The following is a 26574-nucleotide window of genomic DNA, read 5'->3' as shown; positions in this document are numbered from 1 at the left end:
CACCTTCTTTTTATCAAGGAGAACCTTGTTTCATTTTAACAGGAAAGTGGGGCATTCGCTGCGGTCGTTTGACCTTGAGAGAGATGGAGTCACGTGGCCAAAGCCCGCAGAGCCGTGTTTGTTCTGACCCTGTTGCTGCATTTTTTCACATTGTTGCTGTGGGAATATGACTTTTGTGGGACCTGGAAAATGAAGTCCTAAGAGAAAAGTGGGAAACTCATTAGATAAAAACATAAGTTTGGTTTCTTTTTAACCATAAAAAGCAGTAGGATTTTAAAGTAACAGATATTATGAGGTGGTAGAAGAGTAGACATGGAAAGCAAGCCCAGAGCGTGCTGTGGGAGTCCACGTTTTTTTGCACATGATGCACTGTTGCAACCCAGCGTTGCTCTTCCAGTGTGGTGGCAGCAGGTGGGGACTGCCTTGCGCACTTGCCTGGATGTTCGTGTGTAAATACGCAAACACAACAGCAAGGAGGTCGGGCGCTTAGCTAAGCATAGGTGCGGGGCTGCGAGAGGCTGTTCTGTCCTTGTTTTCTGAGTCGTTTTCATCCCTGGTCCTCAGGTCAAGAGTACAACTTTCTGAAGATGGAGCCTGGCGAGGTGAACTCCCTGGGGGAGAGATACGACTTCGACAGCATCATGCACTACGCCAGGAACACCTTCTCAAGGTTGGAGTCGCAGGTTATACCTTTTGACTTTTAATTCCTTTCCTCCGTCTGGCCCCTCACAGAGCTGTGCTTGGCGTTGGCGCTAGAACCGCCTCCAAACTTGCTGCCTCCCTGCAGAAATAAAGCAGAGAAATAGTGGATCGACATCGATAGCCAGCAGCAGGCACTTGAAAGAGATGTTAAAAACACTTTTTTTTTTTTTACATTTTCTACCAAATATCTAAATGCAAAGTAATAATTAAGATGGTATAAGTCACTTAAACTGTTTGATATTCCTAAGCCATAAAAAAGTCCAATTAAAATGATTACCAAACCAGTCGGCGTGTAAAATTGGCAAAGCATTATTTAGTGGAAATCAGGCATTCGCAAGTTAAATAGGTTACTTGCTTGTTCAGTCGGAATGTCACACCCTGCGTGACTTATGTTTTTATGTTGTGTATTTTCTATTGCTCAAGTACCACTTGTGGTCAAAAATTGACATCACTTAATGAATTGTGAAAGAACAGCTTAGGAAAACATTTTGCCTCATACAATTTAGAATTATACTTCACCATTTGTTAACTTTGAAATTATTTTCATTAATGACCGAATGCTGTTTCTAAAGAGTGCAATAAATTTGGGTTTTGATCTACTTCATTCTAAAGATGATGCCATGGAGCAAATGGTTCCCAGGTAAGGAATTTGGAATCATCGAACTCACCCCTCTCCGCATTTATGCCCTTTTTACACTCATCTGTTCATTTCAACTCGTTTTTCCCACTGATGTCCACTTCACAGTTCATTAGTATCTACTTTGAAGGGAAAAATTCAAGTTTATTCTCGTGTTTTTATAAAAAAATTCTTGGTAAGAAGCAGAGTAGGACATAGCACATGAGCTGTTCATACTGGGACACAATTTAAAATTTACTGGTTCTAACAGTTTTTGCGTGTGTGTGTGTGTGTGTGTGTGTGTGTGTGTGTGGCATCTTTAGGGTTTTCTATGTATAAGATCAAGTCACCTGCGAACAGAGACAGTTTTACTTGTTCCTTTCCAATTTGGATGCCTTTTATTTCTTTTCTTGCCTGATTGCTCTGGCCAGCACTTCCAGCGCTATGTGGAATGGAAGTGGTGAGAGTGGGCATCCTCACCTTGCTTTTGGTCTTAGAAGAAAATGTTTCAGTTTTTCAGCATTGACTGTGATGCTAGCAGTGGGATTTTCATATATGATCTTTATTACATTGACGCGGTTTCCTTCCATTCCTAATTTGTTGAGTGTTTATTGTGAAAGGGTTTTGAATCTGTCAGATTTTTTTTTTTTTTTTGAGACAGAGTCTCACTCTGTTGCCCAGGCTAAAGTGAGTGCCGTGGCGTAAGCCTAGCTCACAGCAACCTCAATCTCCTGGGCTCAAGCGATCCTCCTGCCTCAGCCTCCCGAGTAGCTGGGACTACAGGCATTCGCCACCATGCCCAACTAATTTTTTGTATATATATTTTTAGTTGGTCAATTAATTTCTTTCTATTTTATAGTAGAGTCAGGGTCTCGCTCAGGCTGGTTTCGAACTCCTGACCCTGAGCAATCCGCCCGCCTCGGCCTCCCAGAGAGCTACGATTACAGGCGTGAGCCACTGCGCCTGGCCCTGTCAGATTCTTTTTCTGCATCAACTGAGATGACCACATGGTTCTTGTCCTCGGTTAATGTAAATATTTGAAGGGTTTGTTTTTAAGTTTTTATTATTCTGAACCTACAGACTCTGTAAAAATTCCAGTTGTTTTCATGACTATGAGCCATCAGTATATTTAGGGAATCACTTATGGGAAGAATAGGGCTGGATCGACAGGAGTTTTATAGACATGGATAGTGTGTAAAGTAGGTGCCTTGGAACTAGGGCTGCTCATTTTTCATTAAAAGAAGAGCTGCAAAATTTTATAGATTTTCTTAAAAAGCATGGCTAGTTTGCTTCTTTAAACACAGTGAAAGCAAATGCAGGCTAGAGACTAGTAAGTGACCATGGCATGGTCTGTCTCTGCCCTGTAGTGCCTCACTGAGGGGGTTCCCCAGGGTCTTGCGAGGTTGTTGAGAGAAGAGGATTGTTAACTTCCTGACCACAAAGAAAGAAGGAAAGAACGAGTGACTGACTCCCTTGGAATGGAAGAGGGGCTACCTCAGCAGACGGAGTGAAAGAAAATTCATCGTTCTGTCGTGTGAAATTGGATATATGCACTCCAAGATGTCACTGACCTTCTTAAGTTGCATCTCTTTTGAAAGCTATAAAAAAGTGAAACTTCTCATGTGCCACGCATTTGTTTTTAGAAATATAGAGATAGTAAACGATGAATGTTTTGTTAGTACTGAAATGTAATAATTGTTTTGGGTTTGCCTACTTAACATATCTGTCTATTCAGGCGGCATTGCTGAGGAGTGGCTTTTCTCCATACCACCTTGTGACTCAGTTTCCCTCTCAATTGCATTGGCCTGCCTGGCGTTGCCTCTTGTTAAACACATACAGATTTGTCTTCTCTGCCCTCATCCCAGGCGGCAGTATATAAGGAGCTCTGTGGATGCTTAGGTCTGGCTTTACCGAGCTCTGGTCCCCCCGTTGGAGTTGGAGGCATCTCCAGACCACACCCTTTCCCTCCCCGAGGAGTGGGGGAGTCTGGCGCCACGCACGGTCTTGTCACTCGTCAGTTCTCCGCTCTCCTGCAGATCAGCAGTTGTGCTCCGGGGAAGGGTAAAGTCTCTGGCTGGTGCTCCAGCACCTTAGGGCTCCGAGCGATTTTGTTTTCTTGTCCTCCCTGCTCGGAGAGCCTCTGGGCTCCGGGCGATTTTGTTTCCTGCCTTCCCTGCCTGGTAGCTCTGTACTTCCAGCTACCCCTGTTTCTCTGAGCTTCACTCCCATCGGGTTTGACTAAAATGTCAACTTCTGAGTGCGTTTTTCTTTTGGTCTCTCTGTCTATAAGACTACCCGTCGCTGCACAGTTGATACCCGTCTTCCCGCCTTTACCTCCCTCCGTATTACCTGTCCTTACCCGGTGGGTTATCTGTCTCTGGTCTGGGGTCTGCCTCCCCACAGCAGGGTGTTAGAATCGCAAAGGACGGGTTTCTGTTGTTTTATTCGCGCAGCGATAAAGAACAGCGAGTAGCGGACATTTCCTGAGGGAAAGAGTGAGTGGAGCTGAAGGTGCTGTTCTTTTATCTGCAGTCTCAGAGCAGCACCCGGTAGCTACACGTTTTGGAAAGGAGTGCTCCATCATTTGTCTTAACTTAAAAGAGATTTTTCAATTTCATTTCTTAATTTAAACTATTTTTATAAAAAGATCCTTCTGTTTTTTTTCTTTTTTTTGAAAAGCTATGCATACACGTTCCATACTTCACGACCTCTTGGGGTAGACTCCCAGGCCGTTGAACTTGGAAGCTCAGTGCTCGGAGCCATAAGTGTTTGCCGTACGGCACAAAATCACAGTGTCTCTTTAGTGCACGATATTCAGAATTTTAGGTCGTGCACATTATTAATAGGAAAAACTAGCAAGCCTTCTACCACAATCTTGAGTCCAAAACAACTCCACATTTATTGCTTAGAATTATTAGGACATTGATTAGGTTTTTTTTTTTTTGTTTATTGATTTTGACATGAAAAATATATATATATATTTTTTAAGAAAACATTTTTTGCTTTGTACTCTTCTGTCTAAATTTTGGCACTCTGTGTTTCTTTGTTCTTGCAACATATGCTGTAATACTTGGACGTCTAAGAATACTTAGGTTAAGTTAGCAGTTAAACTCAAAAAATTGACTTCCGTCTATTTCATTCGATTCTTACAATTTTAAGGCTCACAGTTTTAACCTCAAAATTATCTGTTATAGGGTTGCTGTTAATAAAATAGACCTCCGTGAGGGATAATTGTTTTACAACCTGGTAATCTAAGGGATTCTTAGATCTGCTTGGTAGAACGAGATAAAAATCACGTGTACTTTGTGTGGCGGGGTATAAGGTGTTCCGTATATTTTAAAACATATAATTTGCATTTCTAAGGAAAAAGTGGGTGTCATCACCGACTTTGTCAGGCGCACATTTAACATGCACGTTTTTCCCCCTAATTTGACGGAAGTGTTTTGAAAGCCTGACACGTTGCTTTGAGCTCGCACTGGTGTTATTTCCCCGTTGACTGAGTCTGCAAACAGTAACCTTGCATTCATGAGGAGCATGTGCGTTTTCACGTAGTGACTTGGGCGCGGTTTGCTTCTGTTTTCTCAGGGGGATGTTTCTGGACACCATCCTCCCCTCCCGCGACGACAACGGCATACGCCCGGCGATCGGCCAGCGGACCCGCTTAAGCAAAGGAGACATTGCACAGGCAAGGAAGCTGTATAGATGTCCAGGTATTGCACCGCGTGGACGCAGCCCGCGATCCTTCCCCACTGTGCTCTTCCCCGTGCACGAGCCGGCTCGCCGGGCGGGTCTCTGGGCTCTCTCCCTGCTGGCAGGTGGCCAGACAGGTGCAAGTGGGCGGGTAGTCAGTCGTAAGGCGAGGTAGGGGAGAACCCTTTGCTACAATCAAAACGAGCCACTAGGATTCGGATTTGAAGTGCAAGGACAGCACGCTTTACTTCTTTTAATTTAATGAGTCAAAGAGCAAAATGCAATGGCCGTTTGGTAACTTCATTAAGTACCGTGTTTCCAAGACAGGGTCTTATATGTATTTTTCTTCAAGAAGACACCCTGGGGCTTATTTTCAGGGGATGTGTTATTTTTTTTTTTTTAAGTATGGTACAACCATCTACATTGATTCAAATGTAGTGAAGTCGTTATCTTCCAAAACATCATCATGACTCTCCAAACCCCGCATTCAATCCTGAATTTCTTGGGACTCTGTTTCCTTTAGAACCATTGGCCTCATCTCTCCTGTCGAGCACTAGAGCTCTCACAGGCGGATGAGAAGGGCTGCTCGTGTTCTTTCCCGCTCCGCGACGACACGCACGGGTTGTGCAGATGCGCTGTGCAGCCACGCCCGCCACTAGGGCTTATTTTTGGGGTGGGGCTGCTATTGTGCAAATGCTTAGAAATCCTGCTGGGGCTTATTTTATGGGTAGGTCTTATTTTCAGGGAAACACACGGTAGTTGTATGATTTCACAGTCAAATGCTGAGTCTTTGCCAAAATAAAAGGAATATCTTCTATTTAAACTTGAGAATTGGATCCTGACTGATCTTTTCTTGCAGGTACCATCATTAATGGTATACGAATTAAAATTGTAGCAGTAGGAATTTATAACTCTGTTGCAAAAGAATGTCCTAGCCATGTTGCAAGTGAGCTGTTGTATGTTTTGCTACTCAATAAAGTTGTGAAAAAAAGATTAATGAAGGGACTTAATAAGAATGTTCCAGGGGAAGGCTGTGCCTTAATGGTACAAGAAAGAAAAGATTCTCTGTTCTAAATTGGAAATATTGCAGGCTCTAAGCACCTCCCGTATATTCACAACCTTTGAAATATCCTACGTCGAAGAAACTTGTTTTATTTTGCTTAACACAGCTTTTCCCAAATTATTTGTCCAAGGAAACTTTCGTTTACCCAATACTCACTGGTAGACTTCACTTTTGAAGATGTTGTTCTAGATATTTAAGGTTACAGATGGTAAAATAACTATAAAATCGGCTGCTATTCTAATAACTTTTGCAGAAAATCAGGGGTATAGTAGGTCATTGTTAGATAAAGATAATTATTTAAAGCTTATTTATATATCAAATTGTTGGGGAGTTCTTATATTAATTAAGTTTATCATGACTTCTGGTGTCAGTGCAGAAAACTTTCCCTGTAGGGCAAGGGAGGGAGCTAGCTGATCCATTCGCAAAACTTTTAATATGCGCTCATTGGCTCATGGTATAGAAGAATCCTTTTGTTCGATAGATAAGGACTCAAGTGCAAGAAAGAAAAAGTGAGTTGGTTGATAGCTAGGAAGTTCATAATTCAGTATGGGTGATGGCATTTATTTATTTATTTTTTCATTTTACCTGATGGAATTTGTTCAAATTTCTTTTTTTTAAGTTTTAATTATTATGGGTACCTAATAGTTGTGTGTCTCTATCAGGCAGATGTGATGTTCTGACAATCGCTCGCATGCAGTGTGAATTAATCACATCAGGGTAATTGGGGTGTCCGTCACCTGGGGCATTTGTCATTGCCTTGTGTTAGGAACATTCGGATTCCGCTGTTTTAGTTATTTTATAAGCACACCCTAACTGAGTTGATTATAGTCACTTTGTTGTGCTATCAGATATTGTTCGTTCCATCTGACTACCTAACTGGGTCTTTGCCACCATTAACCACCCTCTCTGTGAATTTTGTTCAAATTTCTGCTGAGAGAAGGGGAATCCTCACCCTTTATATCAGATTTGCAAAGGAAAATTCTAACCTACTATTTTTTTAAAAAAATTGTATTGTAATGGTTAGTTGTCTTATTAAGTTTTCAGAGGGACAGTTGAAATTTTTGAAATTTAAAGGTGTATTTAAAATCTTTTACATCTTAATGATTCACTATTGCGGATAAGCTTTTAAATGTTTTCCTCTGTATATAAACATATCTGTAGCTAGCTATCAGCCTACGTATCTAATTTTTTCATGTATCTAAAGATAGTTCTACTTAATATTCATCACTTTATTTACCTCATGGATATTTACTTAAGTTGGATTGATATTTACCTATAAATGCCTTTAAAAATTATATGCACATAACATACACATGTCTGTGTGGTAGTGCTTTAATTTTTTAAAATTCAAATTTCCTTAGGAAAAAGAACGGCATCACTATAACAAAAGACATGGATGATCCTTGACTAATTTCTAACAACACCGGACATAGACTTTAACTCTTAACAAGGGAAAGGTTATGCGATTAATAACAGCTAAATAAGTGGACACTTTGCATATAAAACCATTTGATTGTCTCTCTACATGCATGTATATGTACATTACACTTACAAAGCACATGGGAGATGCATTTGCACACTGAATCATAGGAGAGTCAGTAAAAATAAAAAAATAAGCTGATGATACTATAATTAAGTTTTCAACCTGAGACTCTTAAATTACTCCTTTGACTGATAGGAAGATAATTGGAAGTATAGTTTCTGCTTCAGATTGTAATTGTGTAAAATACACAAATGGGTCATTTTCCTACTTGGAACACAGAAATAATTAAAGTACACATTATTTTGTTTAATACTGTAAACCCACATTCATGAAAGCACTGTGATCTGTGAGAAAGATGTTTTCTTATTTTTAAAACAGTATGAAAAGCATTTACTGTATCACAGCTTACGAATTATGTAGAGTAAGGGATGTGTATATATACATATATTTTAGTTTTTGTGTGTATATATATATATATATATATTTTAGTTTGTGTGTGTATATATATATTTTAGTTTGTGTGTGTGTATATATATATTTTAGTTTGTGTGTGTGTATATATATATATACACAGATACACACACACACACACACATACACCGTATAATATGCATTTATTATTGTTTCCAAAATCCCAGAGAATGACTTTTTTTCCTATCTTGGAATTTTTGATGCTTTTAGTAACCAACTCCTTCCTTTCCTGGTTTTCTGTTTTTCTTTCTTCCTGCATTTCTCTCTCAGCCGCTGTGTGTGCTTCTTCCTCTCTCCTTCTGAAGAAGTAGTTAGCTTTGCGCCCGGCTTAGGGTTGTATGTTTAAGGCTCTTCGTTCCTTAAACGGGGCACTGGCAGTCTGCATGGATAAGGACGATGGCATTGGTATGAACGTGCTCGTCACAGACCGAGTGACATGAAGCCACCTTGATACAGTAGGGTACTATTGGGGGTTCACAATGCCCCTGATATAACCAGGTCCCCAGGAGGAGTGAGTTGCAAGAGAGGGGAGAGACAAAGCCAGGGACAAGGTGTAGTGAAGTGAGAGGGTGTGGGGAGGTCAGGGGACTGCCAGCATTCCTGTGAGCCAGGTGGCACTGACCAAAGTCCAGCGCTAGTTTTTATTCTCTTTCACGTCATAGGTTATAGTGATTTCACGTGAAAAGCTTGTGAGTCGGCAGTAAAGCATATAGTCTAAACGGGAATAAAAGAGACCCCTGTACTTCTTTCTACTTTATGTAGTTCCTCATTTACTGAGACATGAACTCAGGAGAGAGACAGGAACACTGCCTCAGGCTTAGAGTAGCAACCTGCTCTTATCTGCTGGGCTGACATCCTTTGATCCTTCTCTCTGCCTTGGGATTACAAGCCCACTCCCTTTGCAGACCTCCAGGCTGTGGCCCTCAGGCTTCAAGGCGGGGTCCGTCTGCAGACATCCCTGGTCGGTGGAATGTCCCCGTCAAGCGCGAGCAGCTTTTGCTCAGTGAACTGACACGTCCACAGGTTGCTCTTTGGCAAAGTCCTGTCCCACTCCTGGGGTGCTCAGGTCTTGGCCCTGACCCTCAACAGGTTACCAGTAACTCCAGATACCCTAACGGGATGGTGTATATTCAGTAGACAGTGTTCTTAAGGCGTGACGTTTGACCCTACTGAAGCACCTACTGAAGTGCGTATTCCGTACACAACTGTTTTACGGAAAAGGGAGCTGGGTGAAGTGCTGAGGTTTGCCTGTAGTGATGCAGTGAGTGACAGCCCAGCCCGTGAACCTGCCTCTGCTCACCCCACACTTTGCTGTCGCTGGACAGACTGTTAGTGCCGTTGTTTCTTTGTGGATTTTCTTCCAGTTCTTTGAAAAATAAAGTTAGTTTTTTTATATCTGAGAATAAATCAACAAATGGCCTGGAGTGATGCTGAAATGTCTTGAGTCACAGTGGCCAGGCGGCCGGACACACCCACATTTAGTGGAGAAATGCATGAGCGATTGGCACAACTTGCTCACAGGGGTTCGAACTTCTTGCAGTGTAAGCAGGCCCCTGCTATGGATTTATTCAATTTTTAAACTATATGTTGCATTTTGTTTCATATTTTGTTTAGAGTATTTGCCTTTTTAATCAGAATAGTATTGTTGGCATATGTTTGTGGATTAAATTTATTTAATTGTTCTAAATCCACTTCAGGAAATTCAGCGCCAGCATTCTCTGTGGCTTAGTGGAAATTAAAATCATTACAGAATTTATTTTTAAACTCCTGTGAATTTTAACTTTTTTTCACTGAAACAAGCTCAACTCTCCAAGATCATTATTTATCATTTAGAAGCACCTTGTTTGTATTAATGAAATCTTAATAAACTTTCATTTTTCTTGGACTAATAGTGTCACATCTATCGGGTGACCTAGACGACTCCTGGAACGGTGCTGAATGATTCGTTTTTGACCTTGAGCATTTTCATTTTGCTCTAAAGTGCTTTTTCTAAAGTGCCTATTCATCAGAGTACACATTGCTCACTCCTACTTTAAACTGATTTTGTTGTGCAAACATAATATCAGTCTGAATAAATATTTATAGCAGACTATTTTTGGATCTCTTTCTTGTGTTTTCAATTCATTATCTTTCTTGCGTTGGCACAAGGTGTGCAGAACCATGTATAATTTATGGAGGATTTGATGAGATGCGCTCACCTGCTGGTGGCCGTGGCGATAGCTCAGCGTGGACTGCAGTCTCCTTGGAGGGAGGGGCTGTCCTTCCGTGTTGTTGAGTGAAGGTTGGCACAGCCACTGGCTGTAGCGGAGGAATCCTTCTCAAAATAAGGGTATTTCAAGCAGCCTCTGTGCAGGTGGCTCATAGCACACCTTGCAAAGCCACTGGAAAACAAGATGTGCTATAGAAGGATCCGACCGCTGGCCCTGACCCCATGGGGTCCTGGAGCTGCTGGCTGGTGCTTTTTGTCTCAGACGGCTGCTGATGGATCCAAGGAACTAGGCAGGTCTAGTCAGAGGAAAATATACTAACTGCTTTCCAGCCATTACCGTTTACAATCAACAGAAACAGTAAATAAATGTCTTCATCTTTTTTGGAAAGTTTGAATCTTCCATGATGTTTTTATCTTTCCGGGTTTTATTTTTTTTTTTTATTTAAAAAAATAAACAATTTGTAGCTGTATATTTTGTAGCTGTACAATTGTAGCTGTACAATTGTGTTTGACATTTTGGTACTACCTTTATGGACCACGTATTAGCCATTATTTACTATTTTAACCTTGATAAGGTATTTACTGCTAAACCTAGCCTCAGTGCACATGGAGCACGCTAATGAAATGTTTCGTGTGATCACAGAGCTCATCATGTAGGTATTGCCGTCCCAAGTCTGAATGTGGTTGTGCTCCTGGGCTGAGCCTGCTCCTTGGGTTCCTGGCTCCCTGGGAAGAACTAGAGTGGCTTCCGTGGGGAACTTTATGGATGGCAGATTATTTATTTTATAATCTTCTTTTAAGGGTAGTCCTGTGTTGCCCTTAAGCATACTACAATTCTGTAAGAGATGCACACACACACAAAATTTACCTAGAAAGGAAAAATCTTTTGTGAAATATAAACATATACTCTTGTCTGGCACCAAAAACTCAAGGGTTTATTTGAGATGTCCACTTCCTTTAAGAAAATTAAAGAATGATCTATGTCTTTTTTCCTTTCAGTGTGTGGAGAAACCCTACAGGAATCCAGCGGCAACCTCTCCTCTCCTGGGTTCCCCAACGGCTACCCGTCCTACACACACTGCATCTGGAGAGTCTCCGTGACCCCCGGGGAGAAGGTAGCTCACACCGTCCAGAGCTCTGTTCCAGTCTTGCAGAAGTGCAGACGTTCATTATCTCTCAGCCATAGCTTGCTTTGTCTCTTATTCTTGTGTGATTTTTCAATTAAGAAGCTAAAGAGCTGTGAAAATTTATAATGGAAATGGCTCAAACTCCAGAAGTTTGGTGAAAAATACAATTTTAAAAAATTGTTAAATGCTATAGAAGGGTTGAAATAATATAATGTATATTCTCAGATACAATGAAATTAAGCTTCAGATCAGTATCAGAAGAGTTAACTAGATAACTAGAATAACTAGAAAAAGATAACTAGAAAAATTCCCACACATCTTAAGATTAAAAAATATACAGCTACAAGTTCAGTTCAAACAAGATGAAATTATGAGGAAAGTTAGAAACTATTTTCGAATATAATGTAAGAAAAATACTGAATACCAAGCCTGTATAATGCAACTAAAGCAGAAATTCACAGACTTAAGTGCTTACATTGGAAAATAAGAAAAGTCTCAAGCTAACGAGCTAGAGTAGACATTCATATAAAGAAGTTAGAAAAAAAAACAGTAAAATAAACAGAAGGATATTTAAAGAGAGAATAAAAGATAAAATTATTAACATGAAAATAAAATATGATAGAATGTAGGAACAGAGTTGATAATTTTAATTGACTTAAAAAAGGGAAATAGATGAAAAGAGATCGGGAAGATGAATAATAATAAAAAAATAAGGCTCAATTATCTAATATTTGGGAAAAACTTATTATAACCACAGATGCTTTAGACACTAAAATGAGAATCAAATAATATTTTGAACATTATGCCAATAACTTAAAAACTGTGGATGAGGCCGGGCACGGTGGCTCATGCCTATAATCCTAGCACTCTGGGAGGCCAAGGCAGGAGGATCGCTCAAGGTCAGGAGTTCGAGACCAGCCTGAGCAAGAGTAAGACCCCCATCTCTACTAAAAATAGAAAGAAATTCATTGGCCAACTAAAATACATAGAAAAAATTAGGCAGGCATGGTGGTGCATGCCTGTAGTCCCAGCTACTCAGGAGGCTGAGGCAGGAGGATCGCTTGGGGCCAGGAGTTTGAGGTTGCTGTGAGCTAGGCTGACACCACGACACTCTAGCCCGGGCAAGAGAGTGAGACCTTGTCTCAACAAACAAATAATCTGTGGATTAAATGGGCAAATTCCTACAAAATCTTACCACTTTTAAGTTCCTAATCAAGAAGAAATGAAAAACTTGAACAGTGTTTTGACCGTAAAGGAATGAATTGCTAGTTAATTGAATGATTAGATTTTAATGAAGAAAATCCAGTTTCAACTGGCTTCATAAGTGAGATCTACACAATATTCAGGTAAGGAGTGAGTATAACCTCATATAAACTCTCCCAGAGGGCAAGTAAGGAAGATGCAGGCTCCTGTTTACATGGCTAGAAAACCCTGATACCAATCCAGGTAATGACAGAGTAAGAAAGGAAACCAAGACTGACGTGAATATTAACTCAGAATTACCAAACCCAGTGCAGGTGTGTGTGTGTGTGTGTGTGTGTGTGTGTGTGTGTGCGTGCACAGAATTTATATATGCACAGAATATACATATTCTATTCTATATATAGAATATATGTGTATACAACCAGGGCATCATCATCTCAATTAAATCAAGAAAAAGTTGGCCGGATGTGGTGGCTCACGCCTGTTATCCCAGCACTCTGGGAGGCTGAGGGGGGAGGATTGCTTGAGCTCAGGAGTTTGAGACCAGCCTGAGCAAGAGTGAAACCCTGTCTCTACCAAAAATAGAAAGAAATTAGCTGGACAACTAAAAATATGTAGAAAAAATTAGCCTGGCATAGTGGCACATGCCTGTAGTCCCAGCTACTCGGAGGCTGAGGCAGGAGGATCGCTTGAGCCCAGTAGTTTGAGGAGCAAACTAGAAAATAATACTTTATTAATCTCAGAAAGGGCATCAACAGCAACGATTGTGAATACAGTTCTTACGGAGGGATTCTGAGAGTATTCTCTGGAGACGGCACAAACCCAGGAGTGGCCACTCCCTCCACTTCCTTTTCGATGTCTTGGGGAAAGCGGCGGCCAGCGCGTCAGGGCGAGAAGTGGAAATCGACGTGTAAGGGTTGAAATGGGAGACACAAGATTCCGTTTTCGTATTTAGTGTGTCTGACTGGTTATAGAACTAAAAATTGTTGAGGAAGGAAATCAGGGTGTTGGTTAATTTCTGGACTCTACCTGGAACGCCAGCTTCATTCAGCTCCTACGTTTGCCCTGTGTTGATGTCAGTCTTTATTTTCTGGTGGTTACTGTGTGATTTTTGTGGTTTTCCTTTGACTCCTTCATTCTTCTGGGAGGACCCGGTATGCTCATCAGCTCTGCCGGAAGTGCAGCTGCAGCCAGAACGAAGTTTGGTGTTGTCCATGTGATTGGATGTTGTTTGAGAAATGCCACGGGTGGGGCTGCACAGGTTTTCTCAAGACACACAAAGAAAACTCTTTGAACGAGGCACTGTGTAACAAAAACAATTTTTACATGCAACAACTTACAACTGATTTGGAACACACGAATGCATGCATAGTTCTTTATATAGTTGTTTTTAATTAAGAACTATTATCAGTCTGTGTTGTAGTGTGGTTATAGGTGTTGATCAATTTCTATTTAGGTTCTTTTAATAAGGCTTGGAAAATGTATTATGAAAATCATTCTTAAAAAGGTACCGAAAAGAAAAATTTAGAAGATGATAACTTGGGAGAGCAAGTTTAAAGCTCTCTGTGATTTTTTTTTAAAAGAAAACCTTATATGCAAGACGTCTGTAATAAAAATATATATTAAAAAAAAGAAAACCATATAGAACATGAAAAATTTGGGAACAAGTTTCGTCAGATTAAATCAGTTCATAACAGCAAGGTAGTATTACCAATAAAACTATATTTTCCAAAATGTTGCCAATAAGAAGAAAGCAACAAGTCTATTTTTTCTATTATTTTTCATAATATTATTTATGATGATTAGTAAATCAATTGGATTGTTTTTAGTGGCCAATGAATAATACTAACTTGTTTTCATTCTTTGTATCTTTTTTATTATCTCCCTCCTAATATTTGGGTTCATTCTGCTGGGGTTTTTTTTTGTTGTTGTTATTTTTGTTGTTTTTCTTTCTTTTCTTTTTCTTTTTTTTTTTTACTTCTTAAGTTGGAAATTTAACTCATTAGTTTCGAGCATCTTTTTTATTTTCCTGACACAGCATTTAGGCTATAATACTCCCCTAAGGTCTGCTCTGCCTGAATTTCACCGGCTTGACGTATAGCGTTTTTGTTATTTTTCAATTCTAGTTATTTTTTTCTGTCTTTTATTATTTCTTTTAAACCACAATATTGTTTCAGGAACGTGTTTTCGTTTTTTGCAAACACAGGTTATTTTTTCAATCATCTTTTTCTCATTCTTCTCCCCTGCGTGCCGGGGGCTGGTAGGACCTTGGGAGTCACCGACTTCTTGAGAGTCGTCCTGGCTTTAAAAACGTGTTCTGCGTGCAAAGATCTCTCTATGTGTGCACTAGACTTTTTAATTGTGCTGTTAACATATTCTCTATATTATTTTTTTTGTCTGTTTGATCTATCAGATAGTTAGAGAGGGACACTGATATTAACATTTATATAAGGTTATCCCCATTTTATATGTTATTGTTTTATATTTTTGTTCATGCCTATTTTTTCATCACACAAATGAGGCATTATTATTGTCTTTTGCCCTTAACTTTCGGTTTATGATGTACAGATATTTACCAAATTATTTTATTGTGGTAAAAAACAACGTTTACCATCCTAACCATTTTTAAGCATGCAATTCGGTAGTGTTAGGTATGTTCATACAAAATGTGTTACAGCAGTGAAACGGCTCTCCGGAACGTTTCCATCTCGCAAAACTGAAACTCAATCCTCATTAAACAACCGTTTCCTTCCCTGCCCTCCCCAGCACCTGGAAACCATCATCTCCTTTCTGTTTCTATGAATTTGAGATATCTCGGATAATTAGAATCACCCAGCGTTTGTCCTTTTGTGACCGGCTTATTTTACGTAGCAGAATGTCTTCAAGGTTGATCCACGCTGTGAGATGTGGCAGGATTTCTCCCTTTACAAAGCTGATTTCTCACTTTGCACGCACACACCACCTTTGTTTATCCCCTAACCTGCCGATGCAAGTCCGGGTCGCTTCTGCCTCCCGGTTGCTGTGATGATGCCGCCATGGACACTCCCTGCAGGTACCGTGTTTCCCTGAAAATAAGCCCTGCCCATAACATAAGCCCTAGCAGGATTTCTAAGCATGTGCGCCATAGAAGCCCCACCCCGAAAATAAGCCCTGGTGACGGGCGTGGCTGCGCAGCGTATTTGCACAACCCGTGCATGTCATCATGGAGCAGTCAAAAAGACGAGCAGCCCTTCTCACCTGCCCCGTCGTGACAGCGACTGTCCCAGAGGTGACCGGAAAGGTGCGGGCAGCCCCACCAGCAAGGTCAGCTCCCCCTGTCAGGTCCCGGCCACCCTGTGCGTGCTGCAAGCTGAGGCTTTGAGGGGAGAATAACACATCCCCTGAAAATAAGCCCTACGGTGTCTTCTTGAGGAAAAATAATCATAAGACCCTGTCTTATTTTCGGGGAAACATGGTACCTCACAGAGACCTGCTTCAGTGCTTTCGGATGTCCGCTCGGAAGTGGGATGGCTGGTCTTATGGCAGTTCTATTGTTAATTTTTTGAGGAGCCTCCATACCTTTTTTTCATATTGGTTGCATCATTTTAAAATCTCACCAAGAGTGTGAAGGATTTTAATTTCTCTTCCTCCTCACCAACACCTGTTGTTTTCTACTGTTTTGATGACGGCCATCCTACACGGCGTGAGGTATCTCACTGTGGTTTTGATTCACATTTTTCTGATTATTAGTGAGCATGGTTTAGGGTTAGTTAAGCATCTTTTCATAGGCTTGGTGGCCATTTGCATATCATCTCTGGGGAAATGTTTATTCAAGTCCTTTGCTCATGTTTAAATCAGGTTGTTTGATATTTTTGTTGTTGAACGGCAGGAGTTCTTTATATATTCTGGCTATTAAGCACAAATCAAAGATATGATTTGCAAATATTTTGTCTCATTCCGTAGGTTGCCTTTCCACCTTGGTGATTGTTTCTTTTGATGCACAAAAGTTTTTTAAGTTTGACGTCATTCTGTTTGTCTGTTTTTAATTTTGTTGCCTATGGTTTTGGTGTCATATCCAGGAATATGGTGACATCCAGTGACACAAAGCTTTTTGCTTCTAGAATTTATTTTAAAAACAAGAGGGTTTGCATAACCGAGGCACATTTGAAAGCAGTGTTAGTGGGGCGTGGGTTGCACTGTAAGGCAGTATAAGAATATTATGGAGCTTCAGTGACTCAAACTCTGTGGTTACGTCAAAGAGGCTTCTAGACCAGCGGGCAAAGTGAAAAGGCCAGAATTACACCTGCGTGCTTAGAAGACTCCCAGCACACGCCTGTTTTTCAGATAAACCGGGGAAATGAAAATTCTTTCAATACATAATACCGAAGTCATTTCTGAGGATTTGTGAAAAAATTAAACTTTTACTTCATATTGCATGTTTGTCTTAAGAAGGTGTAAGTGCTTTTTTTTTTATTCTGAAAAAGATATCCTCAGTATCTGAATCGAAAAATCAGAAAATGTAAAATGAAAAAATTTTTTTCAGATTATTTACATAAATCGTTTTTATTAGAAATACAAGAAGCACAGATGAAAATCAAAGCGGAGGCCTTCACAGCGCACGAGGCCGGGGGCGCGTTGGCGCCGTTTGCGCACAGAGAGCCGCTGCAGACCCCAGCGAAGACTGACGCCAGGGCAGAAGCGAGACAGGGGCAGAAGGCTTGATGGAGGATCGATGCAAGTAGGAATTCAGGAAGATAAGAAATTGCTTACTCGCACTCTTTGTCAGAGAAATCCTGTTGGAATCTGCAGTGATCTGCCACACGTCACCCGACAGACTGGCAAAGGCGGAGTAGAATGATAACAGCAAGTGACCGAGAAGACAGCTTCTCAAAGTAAAAACTGAAATGACCTTTCTCAAGGACGTTTGGTAACCTGTATCGCCTTTGAGGAGAGGACCTGCACTTTTACCGAGAAACGTATTCTAGAGCAATTATCTCAGCGTGTGCAAGGATAGCTATTTGTAATAATGAAAAATTGGCAACAAAATAAATTTTGGAAACTAAAACACCGATTTGAGAAAAAACGTTTGCAATATATCGTGAAAACTGAAAAGGAGGTTAAATAGCATAAAAGGTCCAATTTTTAAATGACGTATATTCAAGACAAATTTATGGAAAACATAACATACATATGAAACCGATGCTTTTGTCTACCTGGTGGGTTTACAGATAAATTTTATTTCTTCTCCTTTTATTGCCTCCAACATGCATATATTATTTTCATGCAGGAGAAAAATATTCTTTTTAAAAAAACGAAGGCCATTGCTGTGCAGTCACGCACAGAAGCATACACTTAAAAGTGGTTGAAATGGTGAATTTGCCGTGATGTATATTTTACCACAGTTATTATATAGAACCAGGCTGTCAGTTCACAGGTGTGTCTTTCTTGGATTGAGCGTCCCATTTATCTTCCGTCTGCGGCTGTTCTCCACGTTGTCTGGCTCGTGCTGCGCAGTCTGGAAGGGTTGTCACTGTGCTGAGCTGGTGGAAGCACACGGTATCGATCCTTGCGTCTCTTGGAATTGACCAACCTTTGCACAAGGGCAGGTTGCTCATGTCTTGGGTAGACAGTGTTTTCTTGTCACCTATATAACCCATTTAAAACATGTCATTTGTTTTTTGGTTTTTTTTTCCTTTTGCAAACGTTTCTTTTTATCTACTCACCTCTGCTTCACGCATACGCAGTCGACTCAGATGAGCGGGTGTGCGCCACTTAAATCTAAGGATTGCTGCATAGACAGGCTTCTGACCCCGCTGTAGCAGCCGTGTCTTCTGATGCGGGAAATGTGTCCTTGCTGTCGAGAATCTCACAGACCGGGAGCCCTGCGGTGTCACGGCCGGGGGAGTCTGAGAGGTGCCTGAGGAAGGCGGGCGCAGCTTGCCGTGGGCTCTGGGGCAACCCGGATCTCTCCGGGAGACGCGGGCTGGACCGCAGAGAGGGCAGCGCTCGACGGGGACGGAAAGGGGTGAGACCCTTGAAGAGCAGGGAAGGGGAAAGCGCGACCCAGGTAGAATTTCGTGCACTCGGGCAAAGAGACGGTTGGGGAAATGGGGGTGCACTGTCGGGGCTCAGCAGCAAGGAGTCGGGGTGTGTGTGTGGGGGGAGCTCTCATGTCAGGTAACGAAAGATGAGGCAGAAAGAAAGGTGAGCCGTGGGTCTCCGATACTTGGCCCTGCAGGGAAGCGGAGTTTGCTGACGTGGCCACAGAGCTCAGGACGAACCGGGAAAGGTGAGACGGAAGCGTCCTGCAGACGGACCGCAGAGCATCCAGAGAACAGCGCCGACAGTGAGGGCGCGGGCGTGTTTGGGGACACTGCAGAATGTCACCCGGAGAAGTTGGCAGCTAGCTGCACACAGGGGGATTAAGGGAGGAGACCGCTCAGCCCATTCACACTGCTATCACAAAACACCTTTCACAGGGCAACTTATAAACGAAAGGAATTTGCTTTTCACATCACTAAAGTCTGGGAACTCCAAGACACAGGTGCGGGCAGGTGCAGTGTCTGGTGAGAGCTCACGCCCTGCCCCCGAGGTGGGGCACCTGCTTGTCGCATTCTCATGTGGCCGAAGGCACAAGGGGCTGGACTCGCCCTGTCCAGCCCTTTCATAAGGGCGCTGATCCATCCGTGAGGGCCTAGACTGATGGACTGATCACCCCCTGACACCCTCAGCCTAGGTTTAAACTCCAACAGCTGCATGTTGGAGAGACATGCACATTCAAACCGTAGCAGGTACCGTGTTTCCCCCAAAATAAGACAGGGTCTCATCTTTATTCTTCCTCAAGAAGACACCCAAGGGCTTATTTTTAGGGGATGTGTTATTTTCCCCTCAAAGCCTCAGCTTGCAGCACGCACAGGGTGGCTGGGACCCGACAGGGAGAGCCGACCTTGCTGGTGGGGCTGCCCGCAGCTTTCCGGTCACCTCTGGGATAGTAGCTATCAGGACGGGGCGGATGAGAAGGGCTGCTCGTCTTCTTTCCCGCTCCGTGACGACACGCACGGGTTGTGCAGATGCGCTGCGCAGCCACGCCCGTCACTAGGGCTTATTACACAGGACTTATCCTGTCCCAAATACTCATTTCTGGCGTTGTGGTGCAGAAGCAAACATCATGGCGAAGGAATGGCACCTACAGAACTTTATTTACGGAAACAAGCTGCAGGCGGATTGGCCCGAGGGCTGCGGTTTAGGGATGCCTAATCTACTCTCTGTGAGCTTTACTGCTGAGAGACAGACTGCAGCCACTCTACAGAATTTACTAGGCTTGTCCAGGCTTCTTGGAGGCCAGCAGTCTATTTTATCTTGGTGCTTTTGATTTGAATCTCTCTCTCTCTGAAGAGCCAGTTGGTACCATCAGCCTGACGGGCGGAGTTTCTCTCTGCTCAGCCGGGTGGGGTGCAGGCGCTGCTCTGACGGGCCTGTCCACAGTGCTCGCGGACTTTGTGCAGGTAGCCAGTGGGGTCTCGTGCTGAAAAAGGTGCGGTGCACTGACAGTGTCTTTCTCTGGAGACTTGTGGACAGCCGGCCCCTTGGCCTGTGGACCCGCCTTCCCTCAAGACTCTACGCCCTGCAGCATCGCAAAACAAAGTCTTTAATAAGCAAACTTGGCAGCAGCTGCACCAGCTTCATGTTGCAAGGAAGATTCCCAACAGGTCACAGGACATCTTGCAGTTGTCCCCCCTTCCCTGTTCCAAGGGAGCAATGATTAATTTTAAATTGGTACTTACACTTACCATCAGGGACGAAATATTTACAGAACTGGGTTATGTAGTTTTCATCTAACCCTTCTTAGGGGGAAGATGCAATCTGTGTGCATAAAACAGCATAATATACAACAACTAAATGCTTCCCAAGTGCTTTTGATTTGCGATCCAAGTGTGGATTCTGCTGGCAAGCTTATTAGTCAAAGGGCAACATTTCACTTCTGTAGTCGGCGTCCTGAGATTTGATTTTAGAAAACCTATCTTTATTGCATTTTCCGCTTCTAAAGGACTCTGTGTTTTATGTTAGTGTCAGGCCGCTTGTGCTCCTGCACGGTGCTTGGCGTTTAAACTGGAAGACGAGAAACAAGATAGAAAAACTTTCTGCGTGGAGTTATCCCTGCTCGCTGTGTGTGTGAGCTCACGTATGCCTCGAGACTCAAAACATTAACTATTTGTTAGCAATCCAACCACATCGTTTTAAATTTGGGATGAAATCTGATGACACATATACTTCTAATTTCGCTGATTTTTCTCCTCGTCAAGGAAGAAGTAGAGACTATTTGCACATCATTATGAAACCCCCCTCAAGAGGGGAGCCGCGAAAGTGAACCTTGCGGTGTTGGTCTGTGTCCGGGCTCTAGTTTTGCTGTCCTGGCTGTAACAAGCGAGTCCACCAGGGGTCCTCAAACGTTTTAAACAGGGGGCCAGTCACTGTCCCTCAGACCTCGGGAGGGCCGTTGGAGAGTGTGGGGCACATCCCACACGTGCGCACTGTGGGCCCGGGACGAGTCGGCTGCTAAGCAGGACAGGCAGCGGCGGCAAAAACACCCGGCGGGCCGGATAAATGTCCTCCTCGGCGGGCCGTAGTTTGAGGACCCCTGCCTTAGATGATCAGACAAAGTTGAAAGCCTGGTGGTTGCTACTGGGAAAATAGAAAATGCAGAATGTAACGTGACATCGGGGGTAGCGTTCTCCATCTGTAGCGGACTCAAAGCAAACAGGAAGTCCGAGGCAAAGGCCAGAATATACCGTACGTATAATTTAGCATTGGGTTGGTATTCAAAGATGGAGACGGAAATGTTTTGGGAACTTCACGAAAATAATTTAGATACTAAGGCATTTTGATAATCAGGTGTTGAGGATCATGAAGAAGAAAGAACAATCGTTTGCTCTTGAGTAGAGCGACGTTTTGCAAACTTTTGCAAACATTTTTTTTGAAAGTGCTTAGAACACTAAAGTGAGGTGGATGGAAAGAAAAACAAGGAAAAAACCGCAGACAAGGAAGACAAAAGTAAGTGAGCGATTCTATTGAACAAAACGAAATCGCGCCGCAACTTAGTGTGTTACACGTAAAGACCAGCATACGTTCTTATCGTTCCTGGATTTCATCTGTGTGGCCAGGGAAGCACAAGCTCATCTATAGGCACATCTGAAGCCAGCTTTGCTGACCACTTGATCAGTGGTTGCTCTCGCGCCTGGAGGCTTAGGTGCCGAGAGAAGTGCTTGTACTCATGCTGTGCCTTCGTTTTGGGAAGGATTAGGTGGTTCAGCATCCATCTGCCATACCTGTGCTTACCTTCCTGTTAGGTGTTGGGAAAGGGTATGGGGAAAGGGGGAAGCGTGTGTTTTCCGGCACAGAATTGGTGGTACTTTCCTGGAATAGGATTTAGGATTGAATGATAATATGCATGTTCCCCTCCCTCCCTCCCTTCCTTCCTGTCTTTGTTATTCCTTGAGAGTTCTCTTAGGTTCAGCTTTTTGTATAGTCACAAAAGGGTTCTTTGGCCAGGCCCGGTGGTGGCTCACGCCTGTAATCCTAGCACTCTGGGAGGTCGAGGCGGGAGGATAGTTTGAGCTCAGGAGTTCAAGACCAGCCTGAGCAAGAGCGAGATCCTGTCTCTACTAAAAATAGGTAGAAAGAAATATGCTAGACAACTAAAAATATATATATGTATAAAACTAGCCGGGCATGATGTCGGATGCCTGTAGTCCCAGCTACTCGGGAGGCTGAGGCAGGAGGATCGCTTGAGCCCAGGAGTTTGAGGTTTCTGTGACCGAGGCTGACGCCATGGCACTCTAGCCCGGGCAACAGGTGAGACTCTATCTCAAAAAAAAAAGGGGGGGGGAGGGTCTTTGAATATTGCTACAAACTATACAGTAAGAGCATTTCAGATACTCATAATTTGTTGCTTTGGGCCAAAGTCTACTTCAGTTTTTAGAGTAACAAACAGGTTCATGATGAGCTTTAAGTATCTCAGATATTTTAAGCATGATAGAGTTAGAATGAATGTTTGAACATCAAAGAAATTCCAAATGGATTTTGCTGCAGCAGAGAAGTACGTTTCTCATGTTAGTTTGGCTCTGCTTTTGGTGTAATCAAGTTAAAGAAAGAGTTAATTATTGGAAAAGTAGAGTCCTTTCGTAAAGCAGTGAGAAAGTTGTCTTTCCTGGAATTGTTCTTGAATTATTTTTACGAAAACAGCGCCATTCCCAAACAAATTGCAGAGTAAAGGGGGTTATGTACAAAATCATCCAACTTGAAAGGTCTTTGAACACATATCCTTGGGTCTGGAGAAGAACGGTGACATCTGCCTTTGATTATGGTCGGATGGATAAATTTGAATTCTAGGGCTGTATTTAAAACATGTCAACACACACAGCGATATTATGTTCTGGGAATATGGTACACAGAGATTATTTTTAACATAATTACAGATGTCTGGTCGTCCTTTAAATAAATTATTAAGAAGAAGACATTCATGGGAAAAATCGGAATTCTTCATGGTTCCAATCAGGTTTATTTTAGGAAAATTCAAAATGAAGTGTCTGAATCCAGATATTTTTTTTTTGTTTGTTTGCTTTGCAAGTGTTCAAGTTAACTTCACAGAAACTCAGGGTTAATTGCTAAAATGTTTAGTTTGTTCGACTGTTGACATTGTGCATCTGCTGACATTGGTGAGCATTAACCACTCTGGCACGGCGCTCACGGCCGCGACGCCTGGCCCACAGCCGCACGCGCAGTACGCACGGCGGTCCGTGCTGCATGTTGACCACGCGTCCGTCTCGCTCTTGTGTGATGAGGAAAGCTTGAAAGCACTGAAAACTGGTTTCGCATTGCAGGCAGTTTTCCTTGTCATGTAAAGAAAATAGGGAACATACACATATATGTTTCCATCACGTTATTTTTTTTTTACATGTTCACGCTTTTATTTTGACAAATGAAAAAGCAGAAAAGTCACCCACCACGGCCGACGGCTACAGTCGGCGCTGGGCGGCGCGCGTCCACCTGTGGCTGTCGGCTGCAGGCGACGCTCCTACCGGAGTGGTTGAGGAGAGCGAGAAAATGTGACTTAGAAGTGTTTGTCGGGAAGAAACTGCTAGGGTGGTACGGCCACGGGGAAGGAATTCTCTGCGTGTGGCGAGTCCTCACTGGGCACCTGGGCTCCTTTCCTCCTGGGGGGTGGCGGGGGGGGGGACCTCGCGTGTGGCTGCAGCCGCCGCCACGCTGAGCCGTGCTTTCCTCCTTCCAGATCGTGCTGAACTTCACCACCATGGACCTGTACAAGAGCGGCCTGTGCTGGTACGACTACGTGGAGGTCAGGGACGGCTACTGGAGGAAGTCGCCGCTCCTGGGTAGGAGGCCCTCCCTCCCCCGCCGCGGGGCCGCCCTGCCTTCCCTCCCTGCGCGTGCCCACGCCCCGCGGCGCTCCCGTGCTTTTAACTTCAGAAATCATAGCGTTGATTTTTTTTTTTTTGTAAAAACCCAAATGCACGGTGCCTGTGCATGTCGGTGCATGTCGGGCGGCGTGAGTTCTCTGCGAGGCCGCGGCGGGGCGTGAGCCGTGGCGTGTGCGGCCAGCGGCTGACCTCCCTGGCCAAGCGAGGCTGCTCTGACCGCAGACGTCACAGCCCTGCTTCTCTGAGAGCTTCCCGTGGCTCAGGAGGGGCATTCGCAGTTGTGCCGTGAGCCGTGGCTCGGATTCGGTGCCCACGAAGGTCTGGCCGCTGCCGGCGTCTGGCCGCAGCCGGCGCTGTGGGCCGCGCAGTGCGGACAGCGCGCGTCTGCCTCTGTTTGCGTGGGGGGAGCTGTTGGGAGCAGCTACCCTGCACTGACCTTTTGGGGTTTTTTTGAGACTGTGACTCTGCCTTTAATTTTAGAAGTAGCTTTGCTCAGTTGTGTGTGTGTGCGCTGTGCACATCTATTTTTTTTTTTTTTTGACGTCTAAAACCTGCTGAATGGACACTACTGTATTAAAGGTGCCAGAAGCTTTGGTAAATCCGAGAATTCTGTAGAAATGTTTAAAAATAAGCGCACACACACACAAAAAAATGAAGAACTGCATTAATGTAAGGTCGAGGAAAACAACCTCGGGTCGGGCTGAGGAAAACACGCCTCGGGCCCTCGGTTTCTTGGCGGAGATGAAGCAGTTCGCTGTGTGCAGGCGCGCGGCCCACAGGCAGCATCTCATTAAGCTCACTGGAGCAGCGACCCCAAAGCCAGAGTGTCGGCAAGCGCCTTCTCCTGGAGCCCCGGGAGCTCCGTCGCGCGGCTCGCTGTGCTCTGGGCTCCCAAACTTCCGTGGAAAGCCAGCCTTTCCGGCCGCTTCTCCTGAGACCTCGCTCCGGAAGAGCAGCCCTCGGATGGCAGCGCCAGGCTCGCCTGGAAGGCGGCTAGCATCGCAGGAACCCGGCCCCACTCCAGGCCCTGGGGTGGGAGACTGCGCGTTAACCGTTTCCCGGAAATGCAGGTGCTCGCTGCGGTTTGAGAGGCTCTGCCCTGCGCCACTCGCCGCCGATTTGCCTCGCGGTTCAGGGCAGGGCGTTTCCTCACCCGTGCGCTGTCAGGATGAACCGTGCTTTTTGTGCAAGTGGCTGCCGTTTCTACTAGAGCTAGGCGTGTCGCTCCCAGGGGCACAGGGACATGGATGACAATGCCATGTGTCTGTGGAATTACCCCACGTGCATTGTCCTGTTTAACCGTTTTGTCTCGAGGAAGCTTAGAGCACGGAGGCAGACACGCGGAACAGCGAGCGATGCGTGTTTTGGGAAGGGAGGGGAGGAGGGCGGGGGTGGCGCGTGTCAGCACTCTCACCCGCTCGCTCTCACGGGCGTCTGTGGGCGCAGACGCGGAGGGAATCAGAGCTCGCTCGAGAGTCCTCTGGTACCGTCGCCTTCCTGCCTGCGACACGCAGGCTGTACCGTTAGGGTGAGACGGTTCAGCATCGTGAGACGCTTGGAGACCTGGGGTAGCTTGGGCGTTTTCCTGGGGCGTCACCCGTGAGCCCGGCTAGACGAGAACTGCGCTCTGAGCTGAGAACACGTCCGTAACCAGGTTCTCCCTGCTGGCGGCCGGGCTGACCTGAGACCGTGTCCCAGGGTGGCTTGTGCACCTGTCTCATTGCCTGGGGAATCGCACTCGCCACCTGGACGCATCATAAACACGCGAGCTTATCCTCTGAACCCCGCCCAGCGCGAGGATGCTGACATCAGCCGGCCGGTCCAAGCCAGGCGGTCACATCCCTCGCAGATAGATAGGGACAGACGGCCTTATTCATCTGCCGTCACTAACTATCACGGCTCGGTTACGGCTCTCATCGCCGGTGACGGAAACACGGGCCCAGTCGTCATTTATGCAGACTATTTGTAGCTAGTAGGAAAAGCAATTCGAGTGTAGAGCCGTGTTTAGGAATCTCTATTTTTTATTTCCTTTAGGCAGATTCTGTGGGGACAAAGTGCCTGAGGTTCTCACCTCCACGGACAGCAGGATGTGGATTGAGTTTCGCAGCAGCAGCAACTGGGTCGGGAAAGGCTTCGCAGCCGTCTACGAAGGCAAGTTTGCGTCCTAGAGATCTGTTCACGCTAGGTCTCTCCACAGGAAGGTCCTTCCTTTCGGTTCCATTACAATGGCATCAAAACCGTATCTTAAAATTATGGAATTTTCTGAGCCTGCATTATGATATTCGCGAGGATGATTTTGATAAAAATAGATGTAAATCGCAAGGACAACCTGTTTTCTGGCATCAGGGATGTGGTGAAGTCTGTTAACAAAGGTGCTCAGGGATGTGTAGGAAAACACAAATGGCACAGGAGCTCGTAGACTTCGTTTCGTGATGGTGTTAGAATATTATGAGAGGCCGGGCGCGGCGGCTCTCGCCAGTCGTCCTAGCACTCTGGGAGGCCGAGGCGGGAGGATTGCTCAAGGTCAGGAGTTTGAAACCAGCCTGAGCAAGAGCGAGACCCCATCTCTACTAAAAATAAAAAGAAATTAATT

General features: G+C 44.2%; 1 protein-coding gene across 1 annotated transcript in view; it reads left to right on the top strand.

Moving 5' to 3' along the window:
* TLL1 (tolloid like 1) overlaps window positions 1-26574 on the top strand; it is a 180635-nt gene that overhangs the window by 101980 nt on the left and 52081 nt on the right. Inside the window, exons 7-11 of the mRNA XM_020280268.2 lie at window positions 565-670; window positions 4904-5028; window positions 11234-11349; window positions 23834-23936; window positions 26016-26132. Of these exons, the coding sequence (XP_020135857.2) occupies window positions 565-670; window positions 4904-5028; window positions 11234-11349; window positions 23834-23936; window positions 26016-26132 (567 nt within the window). The remainder of the gene's footprint in view (window positions 1-564; window positions 671-4903; window positions 5029-11233; window positions 11350-23833; window positions 23937-26015; window positions 26133-26574) is intronic.

This window comes from Microcebus murinus, chromosome 15 (assembly GCF_040939455.1).
Source record: "Microcebus murinus isolate Inina chromosome 15, M.murinus_Inina_mat1.0, whole genome shotgun sequence".
NCBI lineage: Eukaryota > Metazoa > Chordata > Mammalia > Primates > Cheirogaleidae > Microcebus > Microcebus murinus.
The sequence above is the reverse complement of the archived record's forward strand: the minus strand, read 5'-3'. Positions and strand labels throughout refer to the sequence as shown.